Source organism: Hirundo rustica, chromosome 31 (genome assembly GCF_015227805.2).
Source record: "Hirundo rustica isolate bHirRus1 chromosome 31, bHirRus1.pri.v3, whole genome shotgun sequence".
NCBI classification, from domain to species: domain Eukaryota; kingdom Metazoa; phylum Chordata; class Aves; order Passeriformes; family Hirundinidae; genus Hirundo; species Hirundo rustica.
Genome location: NC_053480.1, coordinates 228,929 through 253,820, shown reverse-complemented (window position 1 = coordinate 253,820; position 24,892 = coordinate 228,929). Strand labels below are relative to the sequence as shown.

At 47.6% G+C, this 24,892-nt stretch overlaps 2 protein-coding genes across 2 annotated transcripts; one reads left to right on the top strand and one right to left on the bottom strand.

Moving 5' to 3' along the window:
• The first annotated feature begins 15,066 nt into the window (after positions 1 to 15,066).
• On the top strand, positions 15,067 to 16,479 carry LOC120764530 (zinc finger protein 773-like). Its single transcript, XM_040088519.1, has 2 exons — positions 15,067 to 15,115; positions 15,304 to 16,479. The coding sequence occupies exons 1-2, from the start codon at positions 15,067 to 15,069 to the stop codon at positions 16,011 to 16,013; spliced, it is 759 nt and encodes a 252-aa protein (XP_039944453.1). The 3' UTR covers positions 16,014 to 16,479.
• Positions 16,480 to 20,697: 4,218 nt separating this feature from the next.
• LOC120764528 (uncharacterized) lies at positions 20,698 to 24,219 on the bottom strand. Its single transcript, XM_058423825.1, has 3 exons — positions 24,141 to 24,219; positions 22,628 to 22,842; positions 20,698 to 21,455 (listed from the first exon to the last, which is right to left on the bottom strand). The coding sequence occupies exons 1-3, from the start codon at positions 24,217 to 24,219 to the stop codon at positions 20,952 to 20,954; spliced, it is 798 nt and encodes a 265-aa protein (XP_058279808.1). The 3' UTR covers positions 20,698 to 20,951.
• Positions 24,220 to 24,892: the final 673 nt, after the last annotated feature.

Below are 24,892 nucleotides of genomic sequence, written 5' to 3'. Positions count from 1 at the left end.
AACCAAACCAAAAACAAAAACAAAAACAACAACAACAAAAAAGTCATCGAGGTTAGGTGAAAGAAATTTTCTGAATTTTCCAAGAGTCAGAATAAAATAACTAGAAAATTCTGTGGGCAATTCATCCTCAAAAAGCAGAAGAAAAAAGAGCTTTGTCCTTTGAGAAGTATGTTCAGGACTCAAAAGTCATGCTGGGCTTCAATATTGTATGAAGACACTTGAAAAATCTTGTCTTGATCTTCTGTTCTAGTCATTCATATGATACTGCAGAGTAAAGGCTATTTATGACTTACACCTTCAGATTATATTTTCTTCTGCCAACATAAACCTTTTTTCCTTTGAGAACTTTAAAATATCTCTTTAAAACACTATACTCAGTTTAATAGCTCACATCAATACAGCTGGAGAGATCTGTATCCCTGGAAGTGCACACTCCTGAAATTTAGGATGCCTAATGTTTCCTAAAAATTGCCCTTGTTTACAGTTTATCATAATGTATCATGTATTAAATATAAAATTACATGTATTTGTATTAATTAGATACTAATTCTGATTCTGGTTTTGAATAAAAAACAAAGTAAAATAATTTGGAGGCAATAATTGAAATACATGTACTACATGACAAAATAAAAGGGAACAGTTCTTCTAGATACCCTTTGTTGAACTGGTTTCTCTCTGGAAGGAAGACCAAACATATATAAAACTTCATTTCATAAACTTGGAAAATGCAAGTGCATCCGGCATTTTGCAATAGCTTGGTAATATTATGTTTTTCTAATTTTTTAAAATAATTTAAGAAGAAAAAAAAATCATGCCGTAATCATTTTAATTATGTCAGGCGAGGTTCAGAAACTGGTATCCATAGCAGGAATGGAATTTAGGGATTCTTATATTAGTAAATCATTATATTGTTGCTATGCAGCCATCTTTTTGTTACGTTGCTGTAGAAAAATAACAAAACCAATCTGCTTAAGATTCTTCAAGAAATTATTTCACCAGATAGAACCACAGAATCACAGAATGGGTTGGAAGGAGACCTTCAAGTCTTTGAAGACCTTCCAGTTCCCAACTCCTTGCCACGGCAGGGCCACCTGATGATCTCTAAAGTGTTGCTGCTAAAGAATCTTTTGTATTTCAGCTGCCCTCCCAGCCAATCTTCTAACATAAGGGTGTTCTTTTTTCTAGAAGCTGGAGAGTTAGTTTGCCAAACCCTTGCTTCTTCCAAATGCTTTGTCGATTATCTGTAAATAGTGCAAAAGGCGGTGCTTGCAAAACTCAAATTCCATTACATCACCATTCTGCTTGTGGAATTACTTCATCTGAAATGCATTTTTCTATGCAACTGGAACTGGAAGCAGTCTTCAGATTCATGAGGCAACAGGTGACGAGGCAACAGGCCGTTATTCTTTTGTACCAGATACATGCCCTCAAAAATAAAATTAGGAAATTATAGTATTTCATGCTGATCATTTGCTTTTAACAAACCAAGGCTGACATGAGTTGGCTGCTGTTAACATCACATTATGCCCATGACAGGGGAAAGGAGTTTCAGAGCTAGTCATGTGTTCAGCTCAGATATACACTGTAAGTTGTCTGAGTGCTAGTAGAACAGTAATGGCAATTTTCCAGTATTTCTTAAGCAGTAAGAAATTCAGTATTTTTAAGGCATTTAATTGGCTCAATCAGTTTTTCATAAATTCATGGATCACTGCTTTTGCTTTTTTAATCTACATGATTTACCAAAAATGTGTGTTGATGTGTTTTCTTGTAAAAAGCCAGTGAGTGTTTTGCGGCACACACAAAGTTTCTGGGTTTTTTTAACACCTATGTACAATATATAATGAATGAAATACCCTACAGTAAAATGCAATGCAGATAAGCCATCTGAGTCCAAAAATTAAATGTGAACCAGATGCTTTAATGTTTTAAAGAGCTGGCAGGATGTCATCACGCTAGTACAAGGATTCTGTCAGGACAGCTGTTCTACAAGCGGAGTCCCTGCTGAAAATGTGATGTACCTTTCTGAAACCAATTCAAAATTGCCATAAACCCTTTCCTAATAAATTTCTCTGAGGCTTCAAAGGGACTTTGGTAATGATTAGATTTCTGATAGAAAATTATTTGCTTACTGAACAGGTCTGATATGCTACATATAAGAGAAATTACAGTAAATGGTTACTCTTAAAAACACTTCATTTGTTCTTGCCTGGGTCACCAGGCTACGACCTTTCTTCTGTACCATTTTTTTTTAGTAGAGTACTGTGATAATTGTGCCCAGTGATTGAAGATGAGGCCAGACAGTAACTCCTTTGAAACAGAGCACGGATCAGGGATGAAAAAAAATATATCTCAAAGATGAGATTTCTTTATAACACTGAGAAGTTTGTGTGTATTTCACTTAAGCATTTCTGGCGCTGCTTAAATACCTTATTGAATGGGACCAACAAAAAATTTAGTCTTAGAGTTCACAGACAAAAGAATACAAAACAACTCATAGTCCTCTTCCTTTTTTGGTTATTTTTGTTTTGCTCACTGTACTCCTTCTGTTTGTCATTTTAACTTAAATATTGGTCTGCAGAATCTTTTCTTCTAAATTATTCTGTTCAGGGAGCTTTTGGGCATCAATCATTGCAAAAGCAACCAGCAAAAGACAACAAATGACAGTCATTCATCATCTGAAACAAACGATTCCAAGTCTGTCAAAGGACAAACTCTAAACCCGCATTCTTTCATAAGGAAAATCGTAACTAAAATAAATTAATTTTGAAATTGTACCAGGGAGAATTTGTGAAGTACACAGATAGATAGAAAACAAGATTCGATTATTCCTCAAAGGGAGCTGCTTTGCTTTCTGCTTTGTTATGTTAAATAGCTGTAGAGGCTTGACACTGGTCAGATTCCTGACACCCACCAAAGCCACTCTCTCACTCCCCTCTGCAGCTGAACAAGGGAGAGAAAACTTAATGAAGGGTTTATGGGTTGAGCTAAGGATTGGAGAGATCACTCATCAAATACCATCAGGGGCAAAACAAGCTCTAATTAAAGATATGAAATTAATTTGTTGCTAAGAAAATCAGAACAGGATAATGACAAGTAAAATAAACCCTTAAAAACATCTTCCCCCACCCCTCCCTCCTCCCCAGGTGTACCTCCTCCCCAGCAGTGCATGGAGACATTGAATGGGGGTTATGTTCATCACACTGTTTCTCCTGCTGCTCAGGGAGATGAGTCCTTCCCCTGCTCCACGGTGGGGTCCCTCCCTCAGGATACAGTTCTCCATGAACTTCTCCATCATCATTTCATCCCACGGGCAACAGCTCCCTGTGAACTGCTGCAATGTGAGTCCATCCCATGGGCAGCATTCTGCCTCAAGCTGCTGCAGCATGGGTCACTCTTCCAAGGGGGGCAGTCCCTCAAGGACAGCCTTCTCCAGCGTGGGCTCCTCTCTCCATGGGCCTCTCACAGGATCACAGCCTCCTCCAGGGATCCACCTGCTCCAGTGTGGGGCTGCTCCAGAGGCTGCAGGCAGATCTCTGCATCCCTGCATTCCATTTCGCTGCTGCCCTCAAGCTCCCAGCCCGGCCCCGGCCGCCTGCTCTGCTCCCTGATGGATTTCTACCCTGCCCACATCCAGCTGAGCTGCTTCCAGGGCCAGCAGCACGGGGTGGCACCGCTGTGGTCCCCAACGGGGACTGGAGCCAGCAGCTCCTGGTGCTGCTGGAAACCTCCCCGCGGCGCGGGGTCACCTCCAGCTGCCAGGTGGAGCACGTCAGCCTGGAGCAGCCCCTGAGCCGGCACTGGGGCACGGCCCGGCCCCCACAGCGCCGGGAGGGGCTGGGAGCACAGCGAGGCCATTTCGGGCTGCTGGGCTGAACTGGGAGCCCCCCACTGAGAACCCCCTTCCCCCTGTCCCACCTCCCCTTATCCCCCTCTCCCACCCCTTGCCCACCCGGTCCCGGCCCCGCTCCGCTCACCCGAGAGCTCCGCGCCCCCAGCTGAGGGATGCAGCAGGAGGAGAAGGAGGAGGAGGAGCAGGAGGAAGAGGAGGGCTGGAGGAGCAGCAGGAAGAGGAGGAGGAGCAGCGAGAGGAGGCACCACGTACATCCATCGCTCTCTGGATCTGCAGCCCCTTGGCGCCGCCAGCATCGGCCCCACCGCATCCCGCAGGTGACCGGGAAGGGGGACCTCGCCCCGAGTATCTTGGGCTGTCCTGGCAGGGGATTGTTTGAAGGAGGGAGGGATATTTGGAGCTCACCTGAAGTATCTTTAGGGGTTCCTGTTTCTTTCTTTCTGGATGGGGCGGGCAGAGCGATGTTTGGATCTTGCAGGACTCCAAAGCTGAGCCGAAATCCTCTTTGGGTGGATACTGGGTGTTATAAATAAAATCGACCAGATTCGATGTATCAAAAATTTAGAATTTTATTGTGAGACAAAATATCAGTCTCAGAAAGCCACAATTAAAAGGACAGCGTCCAGCCTGGGATCGCCGCTGGGTGAACACGGATATCAGACTCTGCCAGTCTGTTATCCCCCCAAGTTCACAACTTCGGTCTCCAGCCGCCCCTTTTTATACACTGGATCGTGGAGTGAAGTCCGGGATTCTGACGTTCTTCCCTCCGAAGCATCTTCATTAATCATGCAAGTCCCGGTATCGGGAGTCTGAATGGACCGGTAGGGTGGAACAATGCAGCTGATGGCTGGGCCCGGGTGTGTCGTGGATATGTTAATTTCAACGGAGACGAGTAGAGATATCCATCTGAAGTGATTATTTTGGTCTCCGGACTTGTATCTCCGTTTTCCGTTGTCCTTTGTATCTTTTCAGGGATTCCCGGCAGCGATAGTTTCTAGGCCCCCTCTCTGGTAATTCCAATCATACTTTCCTCGTGTCCCTCCCGTGCTTCCCAAGCTGAGGAAATTCTTTCATTTTGGTTTCTCCATTTTACCTTTACCTATGTTAGTTTGAGCACATCTTTAACACTCATATTCATACAGTTTAACATTTACCCTTTATAATTTGATAACACAAATTAACTTTAGCACATATATCACAATCCCCCCTCTTCCAAATTCACCAATTTAATTCGTGTTCCGGTTATAGTCTTTTTTCTCTGTCAAGATAAGCCTCTTAACCATTATTCTGTTAACCTTTCCCCTGTCGTTTTGCTCCAATATGTTCTTTCTATGTTTCCCTCCTGTATCTGAGCTTCAAATTTTTCTAACACCTGGGCAGCAGTGCTCTTTTCCTCAGTTAGGTTCATAATTTTTGAGGTAGCTTTGTTTTTGGCTAATCCCCCTGAGGCTAATTCAGGGTCCATAGGAAGGGCTGCTATTTGCATTCCTTGGACTACTGTGTGAAGTAGCCTTATTAGGCAGGGTATTAGGCAGGGCAAGAACACTAATCCGGCTACAGAACACAGGATAAAGAATCCCACCTTTTTCCACCAATCTCCTGCTCCAAATATTTGATCCCATCATGATGCTTTTAGTATCGAATTCCATTTCTGCACTGGGACATGAGCCACTTTTTTGATTTCTGCAGCCAAATCTCTGATAGTTTCTCCATAGTCATTTATTTCGATACAACACTCTGAGTCATTAAATTTTCCACAAACGCCCCCTTCTTCTGCTAATAAATAGTCTAAAGCTATTCAATTTTGGTATACGAAAGCTCTCATCTGCGAGTGTTGTTTGGCTAACAACTCCAGGGCGTCTGAGGTGTGGTTAGACACTATTTCTACTACAGCTTGTAACCTAATTAGCCGGTTCAACAAGTATACTGGGGTTCTGTATCCCCAGCTTCCATCCTGTGCCCATGTGGCTGGACCATAGTATTCTATGATGCGCTCTGCAGGCCATTCTTCCTCTCCCCATTTCTGATTCCCTCCCACTTGTGGAAGTTCCTTCTTTACCTCTCGCTTTCTCCTGCTGAGGGTCTCATACAAAGGAGCCCCTAGTAAATTGCTACCAGTTCTGGGGAGTGTAAAGAAAGAGGGTCTAATCATACCTAGGGTACAAGACCCCTTCCATCTCCGGGGTAGCTCACTGTATGCTCTTTTCCCACAAATCCAATAAATTCCGCTGGGTGCTTTCCATTTAATATTTATATTTTCAGGCTTTTCCCAAAATTCTGCCAACTCAGTTAGGGAGTAATAAGGGTTAGCGTTAGCAAATTCATGCCAACAGAGTTCAATTTCCTCTACCCAACTACATTTCTCTTGCTTTTCCTTTCCCCAGTACCCATTAGGGGGTTCTGGTTGCCATATCTTGGATTTATTGTTGGAATTTACGGCTAGAGTGGATAGACAAGGAGTGTATTCCACTACATCACTGTAAACATTTCCTTCTCTGCTTATACAGATTGTTCCTATTACTCGTTCGTCCAGTGTCCATCCTCCTGGTTGGGTCAAAGTGTTTAAGATTTTGTTATCCCATTTTAGCAATTGTTCAGGAGTTAAACTCTCACCTTTCCAGGGCCATCTTTCTGCGGATTTTAATCCTCCACAGATCCAACAATTAGTTAGCCCTGATTCGGTAGCAATTTCTTGTACCAAATCCAGGAAAAGGTTTTTGCTGGAAGTAGCCAGGCTCCAATCATTAGATTGTTTTTCTAATTGTTCATATTGCTCACTTAGTGTTCTCATTCTTTCCTGCTCCATTCTCTTTTTCTTAGCTGCTAATTCCTGTCGTTTAAATTCTACCTTTTGTATCTTGTTCTCAGGGTCTAACCCTTCCTCATCTTTAGAAAAACAAAAAACTTTGTCCATTCTTAAACAAACCCTTTCATCATTTTCCCCCAACATATCGAGTAATATAGGTCCATTGGCTAAAACAGCTGTTTGTAATTTCTCATTTTGTCCCACCCAATATGTTTTCCCATTCAAGGCACACATTTTCAGTTTTTTCTTATCATAACACAAGGGGTTAACTTGTAGATATCCTACAAAAGTACTTTCTCTTTTTCCTCCAATCCAGACAGTCTTGTTACATTCTTTGCATGTTGTGATCAAAGGAAGACTGCTTACCTCCCTTCTCCTCCTAGATATTGCCATCGGGTGATTGGATTTGTTCAATTTAACCCCTTCATTCCATTTGTGATTCTCCCCCCTTTTTAGTGTAAACCAGTCTACTCGTACCCTGGATTCTAAAACTCCATTCCTGGTAAGGTTTGAAGGAACCTTGGAGGGATTAGTTCCCTCCCCCATTCTCTCTTGGGGGTTGTGGAGGCCATTCGTGGGGTACATGGCTAGACTCAGGATCACCAGGGTTACCCATGGGCCTATCCCTCTGCTCAACCCTTCGCCCGTTGGGTTGCCACCAGCGGCGGGGTAAACCATCTTCCTGGCAGCAGGGATATTCTTCCGGGTCCCTGCCGGTGCTCCTCTGAGCGTATCGCCTTTTGTACTGTTCCCACCTAGTTCTTCTTATTTGATCCGCTCCACAGGGTACTTTCAACGTTCTCCTGCACTCAATTACGAGTGGATCCGCCCTTTTATTTAATCCTCCCCTTATCCCGTTAGTGAAAAAGTGGAACCACTCAGGAGAATCCAATTCGAACAATCCCGATTCTGTGGCAACGTATAGGAATAGATTGGTAAGCCTGACTTCCTCCTCGTAACAAGGTACACACAAACTCCAAGGTCTAGCTCCCCGGATACAATGAGTTACCCAAACTTGCTCACAATACCCGCACTTAAAATGAACAAAAGGATAGCAGGGACATCCTGCCTGAGTGCAACTTATCCGATAAGCACTGGTCATTGGGTGTCTCGATGGATTCTCAGCTTTAAATCTCTAGGCGCTGAGGTGATTTTCCACTGCGGAGAGCTGCTGTGTTGTTCCACCTTTTTCACTCGGGAGGAATGGGTCCAGCCTTTCTCTGCTGTTCTCACTGCAGTATCTGTAGTGAGGAGGACGAGGAAAGGTCCCTCCCAATGTGATGACAGCAGTGCTTCTTTCCACGCTCTGATTAGCACCCGATCACCCGGCTGGATTTTGTGGATAGCAAATCCCAGGGGGGTGCTTTGTGCTATCAGTCCACGTCTCCGTAGTTCCTGTAAATTTTTGTTAATTAAGACAATATAAGACTGGATCTGACAATCCTCTACCCGGGGTGTCCAATTGGCATTCCATGCTCATAGGGCATTCCGTACAGCATCTCGAATGGAGATAATCCCGAACCTGAATGAGGTTGCGTCCTAATATTTAGGAGGGCTAGAGGGAGGCATTTAATCCATGTCATTTTAGTTTCCAGCATAAGTTTTGACAACTGTGCCTTCAGAGTTTGATTCATTCTTTCTACTTGACCTGAACTTTGAGGATGCCAAGGTGTATGATATTCCCATCTGATCCCCAGAGCTTCTGCCAAGTTTCTTATGACCTTGGATGTAAAATGGGTTCCCTGATCTGAATCTATGGAGTCAGGGATCCCATATCTGGGTATTATTTCCTCTAGCAACCTGCGTGCTACTGTTTGAGCTGTAGCCCTGGGGCTAGGAATGCCTCTACCCAATGTGTTAATTGATCTACTATTACTAGCAGGTATCTATATCTACCTATTTTGGGTAACTCTGTGAAATCCACTTGTATTCTTCCAAAAGGACGATATGCTAAGGGGCGTCCCCCCAACGCATTTTGCCTAACCTTTGACTTATTAATTTTCTGACACACTAAGCAACTCTGAACTTCCTGCTTTGCTAACTCAAAAATACCTTTGCATCCAAAGAACTTTAGAAATTGTTCTGCTAAGGCTTGAGTTCCCCAATGGGTTTGTGCATGTAATCTCTTCAATATGGTCCTGGCATAGGCCTTTGGAATCAATTCCCGACCGTCAGCCAATTTCCACTTTCCATTTACTAAAATACCCCCTATTTTCTTGAATTCCTCAATTTCCTTTTCTGTAGGATGGGGAGAAAATTCTCTGGGGTTTTCTGTTCTGCTTTCCGGGATGTCTAGGGTGAGGAGAGCTGCCTTCCTGGCTTCCTGATCAGCCAGATTATTGCCACGTATTCTGAATTGTAATCTAGCTTGGTGACTTTTCACATATACTACTGCAATAGCCTTGGGTTCCCTTACTGCCTTGAGGATTTGCCTTATCAAATCCTCATGTATTAAACATTTCCCTCTGGTGTTCACTAGTCCTCTCTCCTCCCAAATTTTTCCAAAAGTATGTACTACCCCAAAAGCATATTTTGAGTCAGTAAAAATAGTCCCTATTTTTCCCTTAAGTTCTTTGAGAGCTTGTAACACAGCATACAATTCACATGCCTGGGCTGACCAAGAAGTGCCCAAGGGGCCTGATTTGACTACTTTCCCAGTTTTCCCATCTATAATAGCATATCCTGATTTTCTTTTCCCTTCTATAACTCTGGCTGACCCATCTACGAACCATTTTTCCCCTTCTTCAAGTTCCTCGTCCTCCAGATCCTCTCTAATCTTTGTCTGTAATTCTATTAGGTCTGTACAATTATGTATAGGCTCAGATGATGCTTCCCCAAACAGGAACCCAGCAGGGTTACTTGCTTGTGTTGTTTTTAATTTTAATTCTGGAGCATGAAGAAGGATGGCCTCATATTTCAAAAGCCTTGCATCCGTGAGCCATTTCTCAGCTTTTTGTTGCAAAACTGTTCTTACATTATGTGGGGTATAAACTGTGATGGGAGACCCAAAAGTAATCTTTTTGGCTTCCTCTACCAATAAGGCAACAGCTACTATTGCCTTAAACATGTAGGCCACCCCCTGCTTACAGGATCCAATAGCTTGGAAAGGTAACCTACAGGCTTTCTATCTCCAGCCCATTCTTGTGTCAACACCCCATATGCTGTGTGGTTCCCTACATTTACAAATAATTGGAATTTCTTATTTATATCAGGGAGGCTTAATACTGGGGCAGTTACCAAAGCACCCTTTAATTGTTCCAGTTCTTTATCATCCTGTTCTGTCCATTTTATCTTTTCTGCAGTTAATTTTTCATACAAAAATTTAGCCTTTTCACTATACCCTTCTATCCATTGTCTACAGTATCCTAACAGCCCCAATAGCTGACGTACTTGTCTTTTGGTTCTAGGGGGAGGCAGTTCTATAATCCCAGCTACTCTTGCAGGATCTAATTTCTTTTTCCCTTTTACCAACCAATGCCCTAGATATTTCACCCCAGATTCGGTGAACTGTAACTTTTGTTTTGCTACCTTTAATCCTTTTTCCCCTAGAAAGTTCAATAAATCAATGGTACATTCTCTTACATCTTCCTCCGTTTCACCAGCCACCAATAGGTCATCTACATACTGTAAGATCTTTGTCCCTTTCCTAGGGGAGAACTGACTTAGCAATTGTTCTAATGCTTGTCCAAATAAATTTGGGGAGTCCACAAATCCTTGGGGAAGTGAGGCCCATCTTAACTGTTGTTTCCTGTTAGTGTCTGGATCCTCCCATTGAAATGCAAAAAAGTCCCTGCTGCCTTCAGCTAAAGGGCAGGTCCAGAATGCATCCTTTAGATCTATAACACTATACCAAGTATCCTCCGGGGAAATCCTGTTCAGAAGGGTGTAGGGGTTAGCCACTACAGGGAACCGGGTTCTTGTTCTTTCATTTATGGCTCTTAAATCTTGCACTAACCTATAATTCCCATCTGCCTTTTTAATAGCCAGAATTGGGGTATTATGCCTGGACATACACGGCTCCAAAATGCCCTTCCTTATTAAATCCTCTATTATAGGTTTCAGTCCCCGTCTCCCTTCTAAAGGGATTGGGTACTGCCTGATCCTTATGGGATCTTCAGGCCGCTCAATTTCAATTGATATAGGTTCCATAACCAATTTCCCGGCTTCTTTCCCTGTATGCCATACCTTGGGGTTAATTTTGTCCTCATCTTCACGGGTTAGTTTATATATGCTAACCATAATCTGTGAATTCCTTCCAATGAGGTTAATACTCAGTGCAACAATCAGGTCCCTACCCAGCAAGTTGTAATCAGCTTCTTCTACTAACAACATGTCCCCCAAGCAAATTTTATTCTCTGATTCAATTTCCACATTTTTTACAATGGGTACCTTAAACGGTTCCCCTTTAGCTCCTATAACCACCATAGATTCTTTGCTTATTTGGCACCCTGGGGGCAACTGTTTAAATGTACTTTTCTCAGCCCCAGAATCTACTAAAAAATCCATTTTTGTTCCTTTGGGTCCTATCTTCAATGTCATCAAGGGCTCCCCCGATGTTATGGACCCCAAAAGATAGAGCCCCTGACTTCCCTAGTCCTCCCGAAACATCTTTTCATCCCTTATCCTCTTTGGACAATCCCTTTTCATATGTCCTTTTTTCTTACAATAGAAACATTCCAACCCCTCCATTCGATTCCCTGAGGTTCCTTTCTGCGGACGTATTGGCCCCTTCGGTGGTGCTTTCCTTAAGGGTTTCTCCGAAGCTTGTGGGCGTTCCTGTTTCTGGGCTTCCCTTACAGCAGCTACTAATACCCTAGCCTGTATTTTCTGTTTTTCCTCATCCCTTCTCATATAGATTTTCTGGGCTTCCCGCAGCAATTCCTGCAATCCCTTCTCCTGCCACCCCTCGATCTTCTCCAGCTTTTTCCTGATGTCCTCCCACGATTTTGCTACAAACTGGGTTTTCAACAGTACCTCCCCCACGGGAGAATCGGGGTCTGTCCCTGAATATATCTGGAGGCTTTTTCTCAATCTTTCTAACCATTCAGTGGGAGTCTCATCTTTCCCCTGACATTCTCCGAAAACCTTACGTGGATTTTGTCCCCGGGGCACGGCCTCTCTGATTCCTTGTATGATAATGTTCCTCATATCAATCATACTTCTCCTACCCTCCTCGGTCTGAGCATTCCATCGGGGATCTTGGCTTGGCCATTTCTGATCTCCGGGAGTGCTCTGAGGGTTTCTCCGTTCCCATTCCCTTATCCCCGCTTGTCTGATCATTTCTCTTTCTTCCGTATTGAACAAGGACCTGAGAATGGCTGTGAGATCCTCATATGAATAGATGCTAGTTCCCAAAAACTCGTCTAGTCTTTCGGAGACCCCTAAAGGGTCATCCATAAGCTTCCCCATCTCCTTTTTGAAGGCTCTTACATCGCTGGTATTAATCGGGACGTTTACGTACCCGATAATTCCCGGAGCGGTGGGTATTTCCCTTAGGGGAAGAAGATTAGCTTTTTCACCCTCCCCTTCACTCTCCACCTCATTCATTCTCTTTAGCTGTCTTCTGGTCCTCCTAGCGGGAGGTGAGTGTTTTGCTTCTGCCGAACCCTGCTGTGTATTTGCAGGGGAACTAAAGAAAGCCGCCAAATCTAAATCAGGCAGCAGGTCATCCCGTGTTGGTGCAGGGGTGTGTGTACTCTGTGTCCTCCCTCCCAGTGGCTGAGGGGCTTGTACAGGTTCTAGCGGGGGAGGGAGCCCAACCGGTGGGAACGGGGCCCCTGATTGTGATTCTAACGGAGGGGCAGATGGAAGAGACGGAGGCATAGGAATTCCTCGTCCTAAAGGAGGTCCTAATCTCCCAGGGTTTTGCAGATTATTCTGCTCTGGGAGGGGAGGGGGCGAGGGCACGATGTATGGTGGAGGAAATTGTCTAAGGGTTCCCATTTATCCCCTGAGACAGCGTTTCTACCTTCACAGGTAACAGTCTCGCATCTATTTTTCCCCAGACCCCAGCATATTCCTGTTCTTCCGCATTTCCCTTCTCTCTGACATAAAGCACCAGTGCTTTACATATCCATTCCTCAAATGTTCCAAACACGGGCCAAGTTACGTGATCCCGTATTTCCATCCCTCCCCACACTTCTATGCAATAGTGTATCATCTGTTTCTTGGATTTTCTTTCCCTTATGGGACATTCTTCCCAATGTTCTAACATCCATCCCAGCGGGCTCTCAACTGGGATTTCGGGGATTCCTTTACCGGTTCCCCATTTTGTTTTTCTTAAATTCCTTTTACTAGTTTTGCTTTTTGTTTGCCCCATGGTGTGGGTTTACCAGATACTTGCCCTTTGTGGGTGATCGCTCCCACCCCGGGGTTTCTCTGGTGTGTGTGAGCTCTCCCTTCTCCTTACTTCCTCCCCGGACCGTTCCTGGTCCAAGGCTGAAAGGTTTACCAGTCCCTGGAACTCTTGTAAGGACGTAACCTTCCCTTTCAGCCTTCCTGTGACCGATCCCCCCTTTCCAAAAACTCCCCGAGTTTTCAGGGCTTAACATGTGAGGTGCATTTTACCCCCGAAACTTTCGCTTCCCCCGCAACCGACCACGCCCCTCGTGGGACAATGGAACTGCGATTTTGGGGTCCCACTCGCTTTGTGATAAAATCACGTCTCACTCACACGCTCGGTCACCCCCACTCAACCACGCAATACTTACGATCCTTTTCCTGCGTGGATTCTTCGTGCACGTAGATTTTTATGAGTAGTTCTCTTCGCCGCGGCTCCGGAGGTTCTGCTTCCAAAGAAAAACCTCCCCGAGTTCCCCGAGAGCTCTGACCTCGCCTATCTCCCTTTTAAGTGTGGCTTTTGCGGTTTCTGTTCGTCGTGTGGTTGATCGGTTCCACCCGGCTACCCCAGCTCCGCCAGGCCGCTGAATTCATCAGGGCGCCTCCTGGTCAGAGACGGGGGTCCCACGGGGGTCCCGGTATCACTCCAATCACGTCGGGGTCACCAGAATTGTTATAAATAAATAAACCAGATTCGACGTATCAAAAATTTAGAATTTTATTGTGAGACAAAATATCAGTCTCAGAAAGCCACAATTAAAAGGACAGCATCGAGCCCGGGATCGCCGCTGGGTGAACACGGATATCAGACTCTGCCAGTCTGTTATCCCCCCAAGTTCACAATTTCAGTCTCCAGCCGCCCCTTTTTATACACTGGATCGTGGAGTGAAGTCCGGGATTCTGAGTTCTTCTCCGAGGCGTCTTCATTAATCATGCAAGTCCCGGTATCGGGAGTCTGAATGGACCGGTAGGGTGGAACAATGCAGCTGATGGCTGAGCCTGGGTGTGTCGTGGATATGTTAATTTCGACGGAGACGAGTAGAGATATCCATCTGAAGTGATTATCTTGGTCTCCGGACTTGTATCTCCGTTTTTCGTTGTCCTTTGTATCTTTTCAGGGATTCCCGGCAGCGATAGTTTCTAGGCCCCCTTTCTGGTAATTCCAATCATACTTTCCTCGTGTCCCTCCCGTGCTTCCCAAGCTGAGGAAATTCTTTCATTTTGGTTTCTCCATTTTACCTTTACCTATGTTAGTTTGAGCACATCTTTAACACTCATATTTATACAGTTAACATTTACCCTTTATAATTTGATAACACAAATTAACTTTAGCACATATATCACACTGGGGGTCCCCAGGAGGTGTTTTTTTGGGATGTCCCAGTGGTGGCTGCCGGCAGAGCCCCGGTGGTGGGTGGGGGTCCCCGGAGCCACGTGGTGATCGCCCGGTACCGCCAAGGGCGGGGGGAGCAGCCTTGAGACGGGGGAAAGCAAAAAGGGGTGAGCCCCGAGAGTCCCGGACCCTGGAATGGGCGCCTGGAGAGGGGGCACCCTGAGAGCCGGGAGTGAGGGAAACATCGAGAAGGGGCAGCGCAGACAAGGGATGAGCCTGCAGAGGAGGAGTCCCTGGGACACCAACGTGGGGACCCCAAAACCCTCGGCATCCCTTAGTGCAACCCCAGAGAGGGGGACCCATGGGACCCTCAGCAGCCCAGAGAAGGGGGACTCCAGAATCCCAAAGTGGGGGGAACAAAGAGGGGGGACCCCTGGGATTCCCTGGAAGCCTGGAGCAGGCGAGACCCTGCAGAGGAGGGACCTCCAATATATGTAGGACCTACAGCATCCAGGAGAAGGGGGACACCCAGGACCTCATAGTGGAGACACCAGAGATGGAGGAACCCCAGAGAGGGATGTTTTTCCTCAGAGTCCTGATGTTTTGGAGATTTTCATGGACACAAGACACCTGGTGACTTCTAGAGATGGACTTGGGCAGAAGGAACCCTCAACTCTAGGTACTCACCCCTTGTTTTTCCCTGCAGGACAAGACATCTCATTCCCAAGCCTTGGATGAATGGAGGAGGAAGAAGCAGTGAGGAAGATGCTCTGGGAGCCCCAGGCAGGTGAGGAGGAAGTCACTGCCCCTTTTCCCCCACTCTTCTGCCCCATGCCCCAGCCCAGCATTGCCCCTGGCTGCAGGACAACCCTGCTGCCGATGCCCTCCTGCCAGGGATGGACTGGGGGGGATCTCCTTCCCCTTCCCTCTGGCATGGAGGCAAATCCCATCCTCTCCTTGTCCTTCCTCCCCCAGGAACTGAGCTGTGGACAGAGACCAGGGAGGATAAATCCCCACAGCAAAACCTTGTGGAAGAGGCCATTTTGAGTGGCTCCAAGGGGCAGGAATCCAATGGGGAGGAAAAGCCAAAGGAATCCCCCACAGGGAGGGGCTCCAAACCCAGCCCAGGGTGCTCTGAGGAGAAAAGAACCCCCCTCTGCATCATCCAGAGACCCAGCCTGGTGGTCCACGAGCAGCTTCACACTGGGGAGAAGCCCTACAGGTGCTGGGAATGTGGGAAGAGCTTCAGCCACACCTCCCACCTCTTCATCCACCTGCAAGCACACACGGGGGAACAGCCCTACGAGTGTGGGAAATATGGGAAGAGTTTCAGCCTGAGCTGCACCCTGACCCAGCACCAGGAGATCCCCACAGGGGAACAGCCCTGCAAGTGCTTCATGTGTGGGAAGAGCTTCCGCCACAGGTCCAGCCTGATCTGCCAGCAGAGAGCCCAGAGTGAGGAACGGCCCTGTGAGTGTCCCGAGGGTGGGAAGGGGTTTTGGACCAGCTCAGATCTCCTCATGCATCAGAAAACACACACGGAGGAGAGGCCTTCAGCTGCCCCGACTGCGGGAAGGGCTTCAAGTGTAACTTCACCCTCAGCATCCACCGGCGCATCCACACGGGGGAGAGGCCCTACGAGTGTCCTGAGTGTGGGAAGAGATTCCCTCAGAGCTCTGCCTTGACTTCACACAAATGGACCCACCTGTGAGAGAAGTCCTGCAAATGTCCTGAGTGCAGGAAGAGCTTTGTGTGTGTCTCCAGCTCCATCCCCAGTGGGAGAATCTGCATTGGATGATCCCCAGTGACTCTGGTTGGGCAGAGACCTGGTGACCCCTGTTCTGGGTGATCTGTGTTGAGAAGACACCTGTCTGGTGATCTCCATGTCCTCCTGGTCCCCATAGGCACCTGGATGAAGGCAGGAGTAGGAGCCTCCATGAGGACTCAGAATGACATCAGGAATTCATTGGGAAGAGTGGATTTGTTGATTTTCAACCCTGAAAGTCTCAGCTCTTCTGTCCAATCCTTTCTTCCTGTGGCATCAAGCAACACTGGGTGATCTTGGAGGTCTTTTCCAACCTCAGTGGTTCCATGATTTTGCTTCTCTATGGCCCATGGGTGTGTTCCACAGCCAAATGGTGATGGACTGGGGCAAAGACCAGGATTTGGGGTGGAAACCCCTCCAACAAACCCCTCTTCTTCCAGGCACTGAACCCAACCCCACACATTTTGTCATGATGCTGACAAGTGACTCCTTTTATTTTGACCTTGATTTTATTTGATGCATTTTCATCAGTTACAAACATCTTAAATTGTCATAAAAATGCAGAAACTGAATAAAGACCTCTCATTCCAATGGTTTTACTGTCATCTGGGGTGGAAATTTAGGGCTTGGTAGTATTTGGGGGTGTTTGTAGGAATTGGAGGGAAGTTTTCCTCAAAACTGGGCCACACAGGCCAGGATCACAGAATCACAGAATTAACCAGGCTGGAAAAGACCTCTGAGATCATCAAGTCCAGCCTATGACCCAACAGCACCCTGTCACCCTGAGCCTGGCACTCTTCAACAGCTCCAGGGATGGTGCCTGCAGCACCTCCCTGGGCAGCCCATGCCAATTCCCAATCACTCTTTCCCTGGGAGCAGAGCCCAGCCCCACCCGGCTGCATCCTCCTGTCAGGGACTTGTAGAGAGTGATGAGGTCTCCTCTGAGCCTCCTCTTCTCCAGGGTACAGCGCCAGCTCCCTCAGCTGCTCCTCACAGGACTTGTGCTCCAGGCCCTTCACCAGCCTTGCTGCCCTTCTCTGGACATGCTCAAGCATCTCAAGATCCTTCCAAAACTGGGGGCCCAGAGCTGGACACAGCACTCGAGGTGCTGCCTCACCAGTGCTGAGCACAGGGGAAGAATCACTGCCCTGCTCCTGCTGGCCACACTCCTGCTGATCCAGGCCGGGTGCCTTTGGCCTTCTTGGCCACCTGGGCACACTGCTGGCTCGTGTCCAGCTGCTGTCAGTCAGCACCCCCAGGTCCCTTTCTGCCTGCCCACTGTCCAGCCACTCTGTCCCCAGCCTGTGGCACTGCAGGGGTTGTCGTGGCCAAAGTGCAGGACACAGCACCTGGACTTGTTAAACCCGACATGACTGGCTTCATCCTTTAGATCCAGCCTGTGCAGGTCCCTCTGCAGAGCCCTCCTGCCCTCCAGCAGATCCACACACCCACCCAGCTTGGTGTCATCTCCATCTCCTGCTCAGAAGAAATGAAGTGATGGGGGGAAGTTCTGGCTTTTCTTTCTCCTGGTATTTTTTTTTTTTTTCCACACTCCTGAAGCAGTTCCTGTGATGGCCTCTGTAAACTGATTCTATTTCAACAGCACCAGCACCAGGGCTCTGTTTGAGCACTGTGACTATGGCCTGTGTGGCTTTAATTCTCTCAGCTTAGTGTTCAGGCACTTGTGAGCACTTGTGAGCACATTGCAAGATGTGCTAATCATGATGCCTGTGACAAAAATACTGAGGTCCCCATCACAAAAGCACTGTGGGTAGCACTGATTGAAAGAGGCAATTGCAGTTGTACTGATAAAATTCAGGTAGGAGCCAGAAGAGGGGTAGCAGCAGCTGAGATCTAAAATTCCCCAGGCAAAGGCAATAAAATCTTCCTGCTGTCACCACTCCAGGAGTAAAACAGTGCTGAAAACAGGGCTGAAACTGGATCCTTTCTTTCTCTGAAGGTTGGGTCAGGGCAGCACATCCAGGCCCTGAGCAATCAGGGAGATTTGTGGGTGATTGTTGCTCTAACCAAGAAATTCAATGGCAAAAAACAATGTATGGTGCAACTGGAGTCTCGGCTCCAGTGCGTGGTATTGCTCTGCTGGAGGGCAGGAAGGCTCTGCAGAGGGATCTGAACAGCCTGGAGTGATGGGCCGAGGCCAAGTGCAGGAGGTTCCCCAGAGCCAAGTGTTGGATCCTGTGCTGGGCTCACAGCAGCCCCTGCAGAGCTCCATGCCTGGGGCGGAGAGGCTGGAAAGGGAACATTGGGAAAGGCCCTGGGGGTGCTGGGTGAGAGCAGCTGAGCAGGAGCCAGCAGGGCACAACTTCCTGAATGGAGCCAGGAACAAGGTGGGAATCGGTCTCTTCTCCCACAGAACAAGCGATGGGATGAGAGGAAATGGCCAAAGGTCCTGCCAGAGAAGGTTTAAATTGGACAGAGGAACAATTTCTTCCCTGAAAGGGTGGTCAAGCACTGGAACAGGCTGGCAGGGCAAAGGGTGAGTCGCCATCCATGGAGGCATTTCAAGGACCTGTAGATGTGGCACCTGGGGACAGGGTTGCGGTGGCCTTGGCAGTGCTGGGTTGACGGCTGGACTCGATGAGCTCAGAGGTCTTTTCCAGCCTGAATGATTCTGTTCCCTTGAGAAGACTTTGTTTCTCTTGTGAGGTCCTATTTTTCTCTCAAGCTCTGTGTCTGTGGGAGACTTTCCTGCAAGAGAGGAATTTGGGCTGGAGATGGGCTGCCCTCAACGTGGAAAGCGTTCACCAGAATGAAAGGCGTTTGTATTCCTGGAAGAAGGGAAGAAAGGAGGGACAGTTTCTGTTTCCAGGATAGCTTTGATTTGTTCCTAGCCACAAAGGAACAGACAGCTGTTCTTTCAAAGGAAAGCACTTTGGAATGGCTTGCTGGACATACAGTCTGAATCCTTCTGTTGACAAACTACAGGATTTGACTGGGGGAAGGAGGAAATTTCCTATTTATTTTCTTTTCCTAGAAGTATTTCAGCAACACTGCTTTAAAAAACAAACAAACAAACAAACAAAAAAACAACCAAAAAAACCCCCAAAAATCAACAAAACCAAAAACCAACCCCACTACTACAACTTTCCAGATGACAACAGAAATGAAAAACTGGGAAATCAAAACGCAGCTTTTTGTTTCTGATCAGTGTCTACCCCAGCACACAGAACATTGTTGGGTCTGACTTTTTCAAAACAACCACTGTTCCAAGAGGCCTTGCTTTTACTTTATTCAATACTGCTTTTCTTTTTCTTTGCCTCAGCAAATCAAGAGGCTTTTCTTCTCAAACCAGTTCCTGGGAGGAAGACAAGATTCAGAAATCATCTCTGCCAGTGGCTGTTTTCAGCATGGGCTGTACTTGCCCAGCTGCGGCTGTGACGGGCAGGGAAACATCCCTCCAGTGCCCCTGTGGTTCTGTGCCTGGCACAGTCTCTGGTGCTAAATTCTCACTCCCCTGACACGGAAAGATTGGAACTGTGTTTACATCCTCCCAGCCTGGAGAGGAAATGAAGAAGAGACACCAATATGTTAAAAATCCCAACAAGACAAACCCCAAACATCCCAGTCCTGAGGGGGCCAGGCCTTGTCCATTATTTCCAGACTCACAGGGTACATGAGCAGTGACCATATTTAATCACTGGAGAAGTGTCTGCATGTGCAGAGGGAAGAGCAAGGGGTCTGAGTCTTTCTTCAGGGAAGAAGGCACTGGAGGGTGTGGGGAGGAAAGGGTTAAACACGGGAGGATGGGGAGGAGGGGCTGGGTTCCCTCAAGGGTCCTGGAAGCTGGGAATGTCAAGGGCTAGAGAATGTCAGTGGGGGAAAACCCCCTCAGCTCTGCCTGTTGCTCTTTAACCTCCTCTGTTGTGGGAAGCAGAATCTCTCCCTCATCGCACCATTCCCAGGCCCCATCCCACCTCTCCTGGGGATTTTGAGGGTTCTGTGGGATCGTGTATTTTGGGTGGCACTGAGGATTCTGAGGTGGGATCAAGCCATTTAGAGCCTGTGCCAACCCTCCAGCCCAGGGCCCCAGGAGCATGGGGGGCTCCATCCAGACCCTCCCGCACTGCAGCAAAGGGCTCACACAACACCTCATCCTGCCCCCCCAAATCTCTGGGGATCTCCATCCATCTCTGCATTCTACCCTTCAAGATCTCCAGACCAAAGGATTGTATGCTTCAACCCAGGGGGACCAAAACCAACCAACAAAAAAACAAAAACCAAACCAACAAAGAAGCCAAGAAAAAGCCCCAACACAATTCAAGACCAAGAAGGTAATGGTATTTATTAATGAAAGAAACCATCTCAGTGCTTTTAAAATACTGGGTTGGTGGTGTTCATGTTTCCATTCTTGTCTGATTTTTGTGTGGAATATCAAAGAAAAGCACATTTGAGTAGGAGGGAGATTGGAACTGCCTTTGCCAGGTAAGGGAGAGGGAAGAAACACATTTCTAAATGAGGTGTGAGTAACTAACTCCAAGGGGTGCATTACACCTGTGGATACAGATATAGACATGGATATAGATAGAGGAATATATGTGTATGTATTTATAAACATATACATATGTGTACATATTTGTGTCTATATAAAGAGAGGCATCTATATAAATGGATCTATAGGTACATGTATAGGTGGATAGATAGATTGGTTTTTATCCATTCAAACCCTACAAAAGAAGAAGACACAACAAAGAGGGAAAAGCCCCTCCTATCGCACTCTGCTGTTTCCAGCAGAGGTGGGTCATGGACTGTGGGGCTGTGTGGGGCATGTGCCAGGCTCTCTGTCTCTGCCTGCTCCTGCCTCGTGCCTGCTTCCTTCCTGCTTCTGCGCTTCTTTTGGCTATTCCAATGGTTCCTGGACCATCAGCACAGCCCTCTTAAGCCCCTCAGTCTGGAGGAAGTCCCTGTGGTCCAGGAATAGCGGAGCGTCAGCAGTTTGACTGTGCACAGTATGTCCTGGGCTCTCTGTCCCTTCTGCTGAGGCTGCCATGGACTGGGCTGTGTCCAGGAGAACCAGGCCATCGGCTCTGGGGCTGTGTGGGACATAGGCAGGGCTCTCTGCCTCTGCTGCTCTGGCTTTTGCTCCCATCTCTTCATCTCCACTTTGTTTCTGCTCGCAGGGATCTTCTGGCTCCTCCAAGGGTCTCCGGGCCACAAGCACGGCCTCCTTAACCACCTCAGTGTGCATGTGCTCAGCTGCATTCAAGAAGAGCGGCTCATCAGCTGAGGGGCTGAGGCTCTCGTGTGCACCACTCTCTGCCCCTGCTGAAGTGGGTGTCACTGCTGGTGACACATCCCCACTGTGTTCCACGTCCTGCTGTTCCACAAGGTGCTGGACGGATCCCTGGATTGAAATAGGGGAGTAGAAATTAGAAGGCATTGATTAGAAAGAGGCCTGTGAAGGAAAAGACAGGACGTGCACACGAAAACAGCATGAAGGAATGCAAGGAGAGCTGATAAGGAGAAGGATGTTGAGTGGAACAGGATGCAGGTTTGCTAAACTCCCAAGGACACTGAGATAACGAGGCTCCTTGGGTGCCTGGAACTAGATGAGAGCGGCCTTATGGCTTGGACTGTGCCCAAAGGATCAGCAGACATGCACAAGAGAGCAGGGTGAGAAGTTCAACTCTGAGGAAGAGTGCCCAGCACAGGGGGACGGTCACTGCCCTGCTCCTGCTGCCCCACTCTTGCTGCCCCAGGCCAGGATGCCCTTGGCCTTCTTGGCCACCTGGGCACACGCTGGCTCCTGTTCAGCTGCTCCTGACCCGCACCCCTGGCTCCTTTTGTCCCAGGCAGCTCCCCAGGCACAGAGGTGCACATTGCACTTCAAATACAGCATCCAGCATTTCAAGATGTCCTTGCTGTTCTTAGCAACACAAGACAGCAGTCAAGGACTTGCAGCTTCACTCCACTCCAGGCTCCAATGCAGTTTTCAAAGCTGCAGACTTCACCCAAAATGGACCAACAGAAACCTGCTGCTTCTGGGTTTTGCCTCAGAAGAAGGGTTCAGAACTACATGGTTGGTTTCTTTTGCCACACGGGACAAGAATGAACCCCCCAGAGCTTCATGGACAACACAATCAGCTCCTTGCAGCTTCTGGAAAACCAAAAGACAGGTGGGCCAAAAGACTCTGGAGAAGTGAAGAATTCCCCTGGAAAACTGCAGAACAATGCCACAAGCCAAACACAAGTTTCCCAAGAGGGAAAACAAAGCAACAAAGCCTTGTGAGCTCCAGAAGGACCCCGTGCGCCCTTGGCCATAGCGCTGCAGAAGCCAAGAGATGGAGCTTCAGTGAGCCCAGCAGCCAGATGCTCCCGCCCAGGCACCAGCTCTTTGGTGCCTCAACACTGCAGATCCAAGCCCATTTTCCAGCTGTCACTGGCTGGGGCAATTGCTAGGTGCTGGCAGGACTCCAGCACTCAGCATCCTCAGCCCCCAGCAGCAAGTGCTGCCTGGCCACAAACTTGCAGCTCTGCCTTGCACTCAAGACAGCAGCCACCAGAAGTGGCACTTACTGGCTTGGAATATTCCAGCTGTGCTGTGACCACAGCTGGAATCAGGCAGTAATTTCCCTCCTTTGGCTCCTCTTTGGCCTCTTCTCCAGGAGCAGAGGGAGCCAGGGCAGAGAGTGCTGTTGCTTCTGTGCTCTGTGGAAAGAGAGAAGCATGAGGGACAGCCCTCGACCTATCCTTTAGAACCTTCTTTCCTTTCCCATCTACAACCAGCTCGACTAAGGAGAAATCGGAAGCTCTGATAGCCATGGGATTCTAAGTCACTCCAACTAAATTCAAATGGGCTGATTCAACAGAACTGCCCATGGCTCTGAATTCAGTATTCCTCCCTGGCTACAATCAGCAAGCAATGTTCTCTCTGCCAAACTGAGCTTTTTAGTTCTTTAAAGCTCCCAAATGGAAAAGTAGGAAATAGCCAGCAATGCCTTTGCTACTGCTGCTGCAGACATGGAAATGGATTTTCTTTCAGCCTATCCAACTTGCCCTCCACACTCTACTGCCCCTGGCCAAGCTCACAGCTTGCTCCACAATTGTGAAACACTGGGAACATCAAAGGTTCATTTCCCACTCACCTCAGGATCATCACCTCTGAATACATGGCTCAGGTGACCTGCAGTGGGTAAGGAAAATGAAGCAAATTCTTTGAGAAAACTGCCTGGGCTGGTGAATCCCTCAGAAGAAGTCAACACAAACAGGGAGTATTTTCCATTTCACCACATCCCTCCAGGAGACACAGTTCTTTCCCACAGCCAGCAAGACAACAGGACAATATTCTTGTCTGTGTCTACACTTTGGCTTGTTTTGCCAGCGAAGGAACGCAAACTTGATCAAGATAATGCAAACTGTTCTTTAACACACAGAGCTTCTGTTCTACCAAATACATAAAACAGCTTTTCTAATCCTCTCCTTCAGGTACTTTTTTTTCAAAATCAGTTGCAGGCACTAATTCTCATTAACTTGCTGAAAACAGTTGCCCACAAAAGCTTCCCCCAAATCCCTGTGAGCTGTGGCAGTTCTATTGTGAAACAGCAGAGCAGCAGCTCCTGGGTTCAGGAGCAGACACTCACTGCTTTGGAGTTTGCTCTTCATTGCCAAGGGAATCACTATTTTAGCACTCAGTCAAAGGTCAAGTTAGACAGTCAAATCATTTCATGACAAAATTTAGAAAAAAGAAGCTTTCTCTGAATTCTGGGAAGAACCTTTTAGAAGGCCTTCTGAGATCTCCCAGTCCACCTTTTCAAAGTTGTCCTGCTTGACCCTGCAAACTGAGGGAAGGACAGACTCTGCTGCCACAGACTGTCCCGTGGAGGGAACAGAAGCCCTGCAGGTTCCCTTGCAAACGCTGCCCCTGTGGCTACAGATACCCCCTTTTGAGCTGAAGGTGTTGACAGCAGCTTTACCAAACCATTGGCATCCTAATTGTCTTTCTGTTTCCAAATCCACCCAGTCACTAAGAAAAAACAGGAAGACATACAAAAGCCAAATTAGGTTCCGCCCAGAGAAAACCTCTACTTACGAGCCAGGTGAGTCAGGTAATAGCCGGAATAAGCAATGCCATAGACAGAGCAAACTGCAGCAGCGAGTTGCCCAATCATTGTGGCACTGCTGTGCAAGTTTGCAGAGTGTGCTGGAACACAGGAACAAACAAGGCTCCTGTCAGTGTGCAGCTGCCCACTGACAAACGCCTCAAGCAGGAGGATGCTCCTGCACTGAGCAAGCCCAAGAGCTGCTCTGACACCACTGAGGCCTTCCGTGCACCAAGGCAACCTTGTGATGTCAGCACAACCACATGGCAACCAAGCCCTGACATCACAAAGCCAATGCTCTGTGTTGGTCTGTGAAGTGATGCAAAGCAACCCAACCTTGCCTACAGCAAACACAAAATAGCCTGGGAAGTTCTCCTGTGTCACAAAGAAGCACAAAGCCCCTGGTGGGCCAAACTCTGTTTTTCAAGGGATCCAAGAGGAACTCCTGGAGTGCCCAGAGCACCTCCAGCCTGGAGCCCAGCTGAGCACTCAGATGGGACCAAAGCAAAGGAAAGCAGAGCAAGAACATGGCCCAAAGCATTGCCCAGAACCAGCAGAGAAAGCACTCTTGGCATAAGAGCTGACAAAATTCCTAACAAACCTCCCCACGTATCTGCACATTTCTTGGACGTGCCCAGGGCTCCTGTGTATGGACACCTGTGCCTTGATTGCCCTTTGGAAGCAGTTGAACTGGGAGGATCTGCCCAGCAGCAGCAGCAGCAGCAGCTGCTCCAAGCTGGGC

Bases quoted from the DNA above. Each gene is read 5' to 3' on its own strand.
- LOC120764530 (XM_040088519.1), top strand. From the start codon at position 15,067: ATGGAGGAGGAAGAAGCAGTGAGGAAGATGCTCTGGGAGCCCCAGGCA. The intron at 15,116-15,303 runs GTGAGGAGGAAG...TTCCTCCCCCAG, and splicing joins GCTCTGGGAGCCCCAGGCAG to GAACTGAGCTGTGGACAGAG.
- LOC120764528 (XM_058423825.1), bottom strand. From the start codon at position 24,219: ATGATTGGGCAACTCGCTGCTGCAGTTTGCTCTGTCTATGGCATTGCT. The intron at 22,843-24,140 runs GTAAGTAGAGGT...ATTTCTCCTTAG, and splicing joins TTACCTGACTCACCTGGCTC to TCGAGCTGGTTGTAGATGGG. The intron at 21,456-22,627 runs GTAAGTGCCACT...ATTTCAATCCAG, and splicing joins AGCTGGAATATTCCAAGCCA to GGATCCGTCCAGCACCTTGT.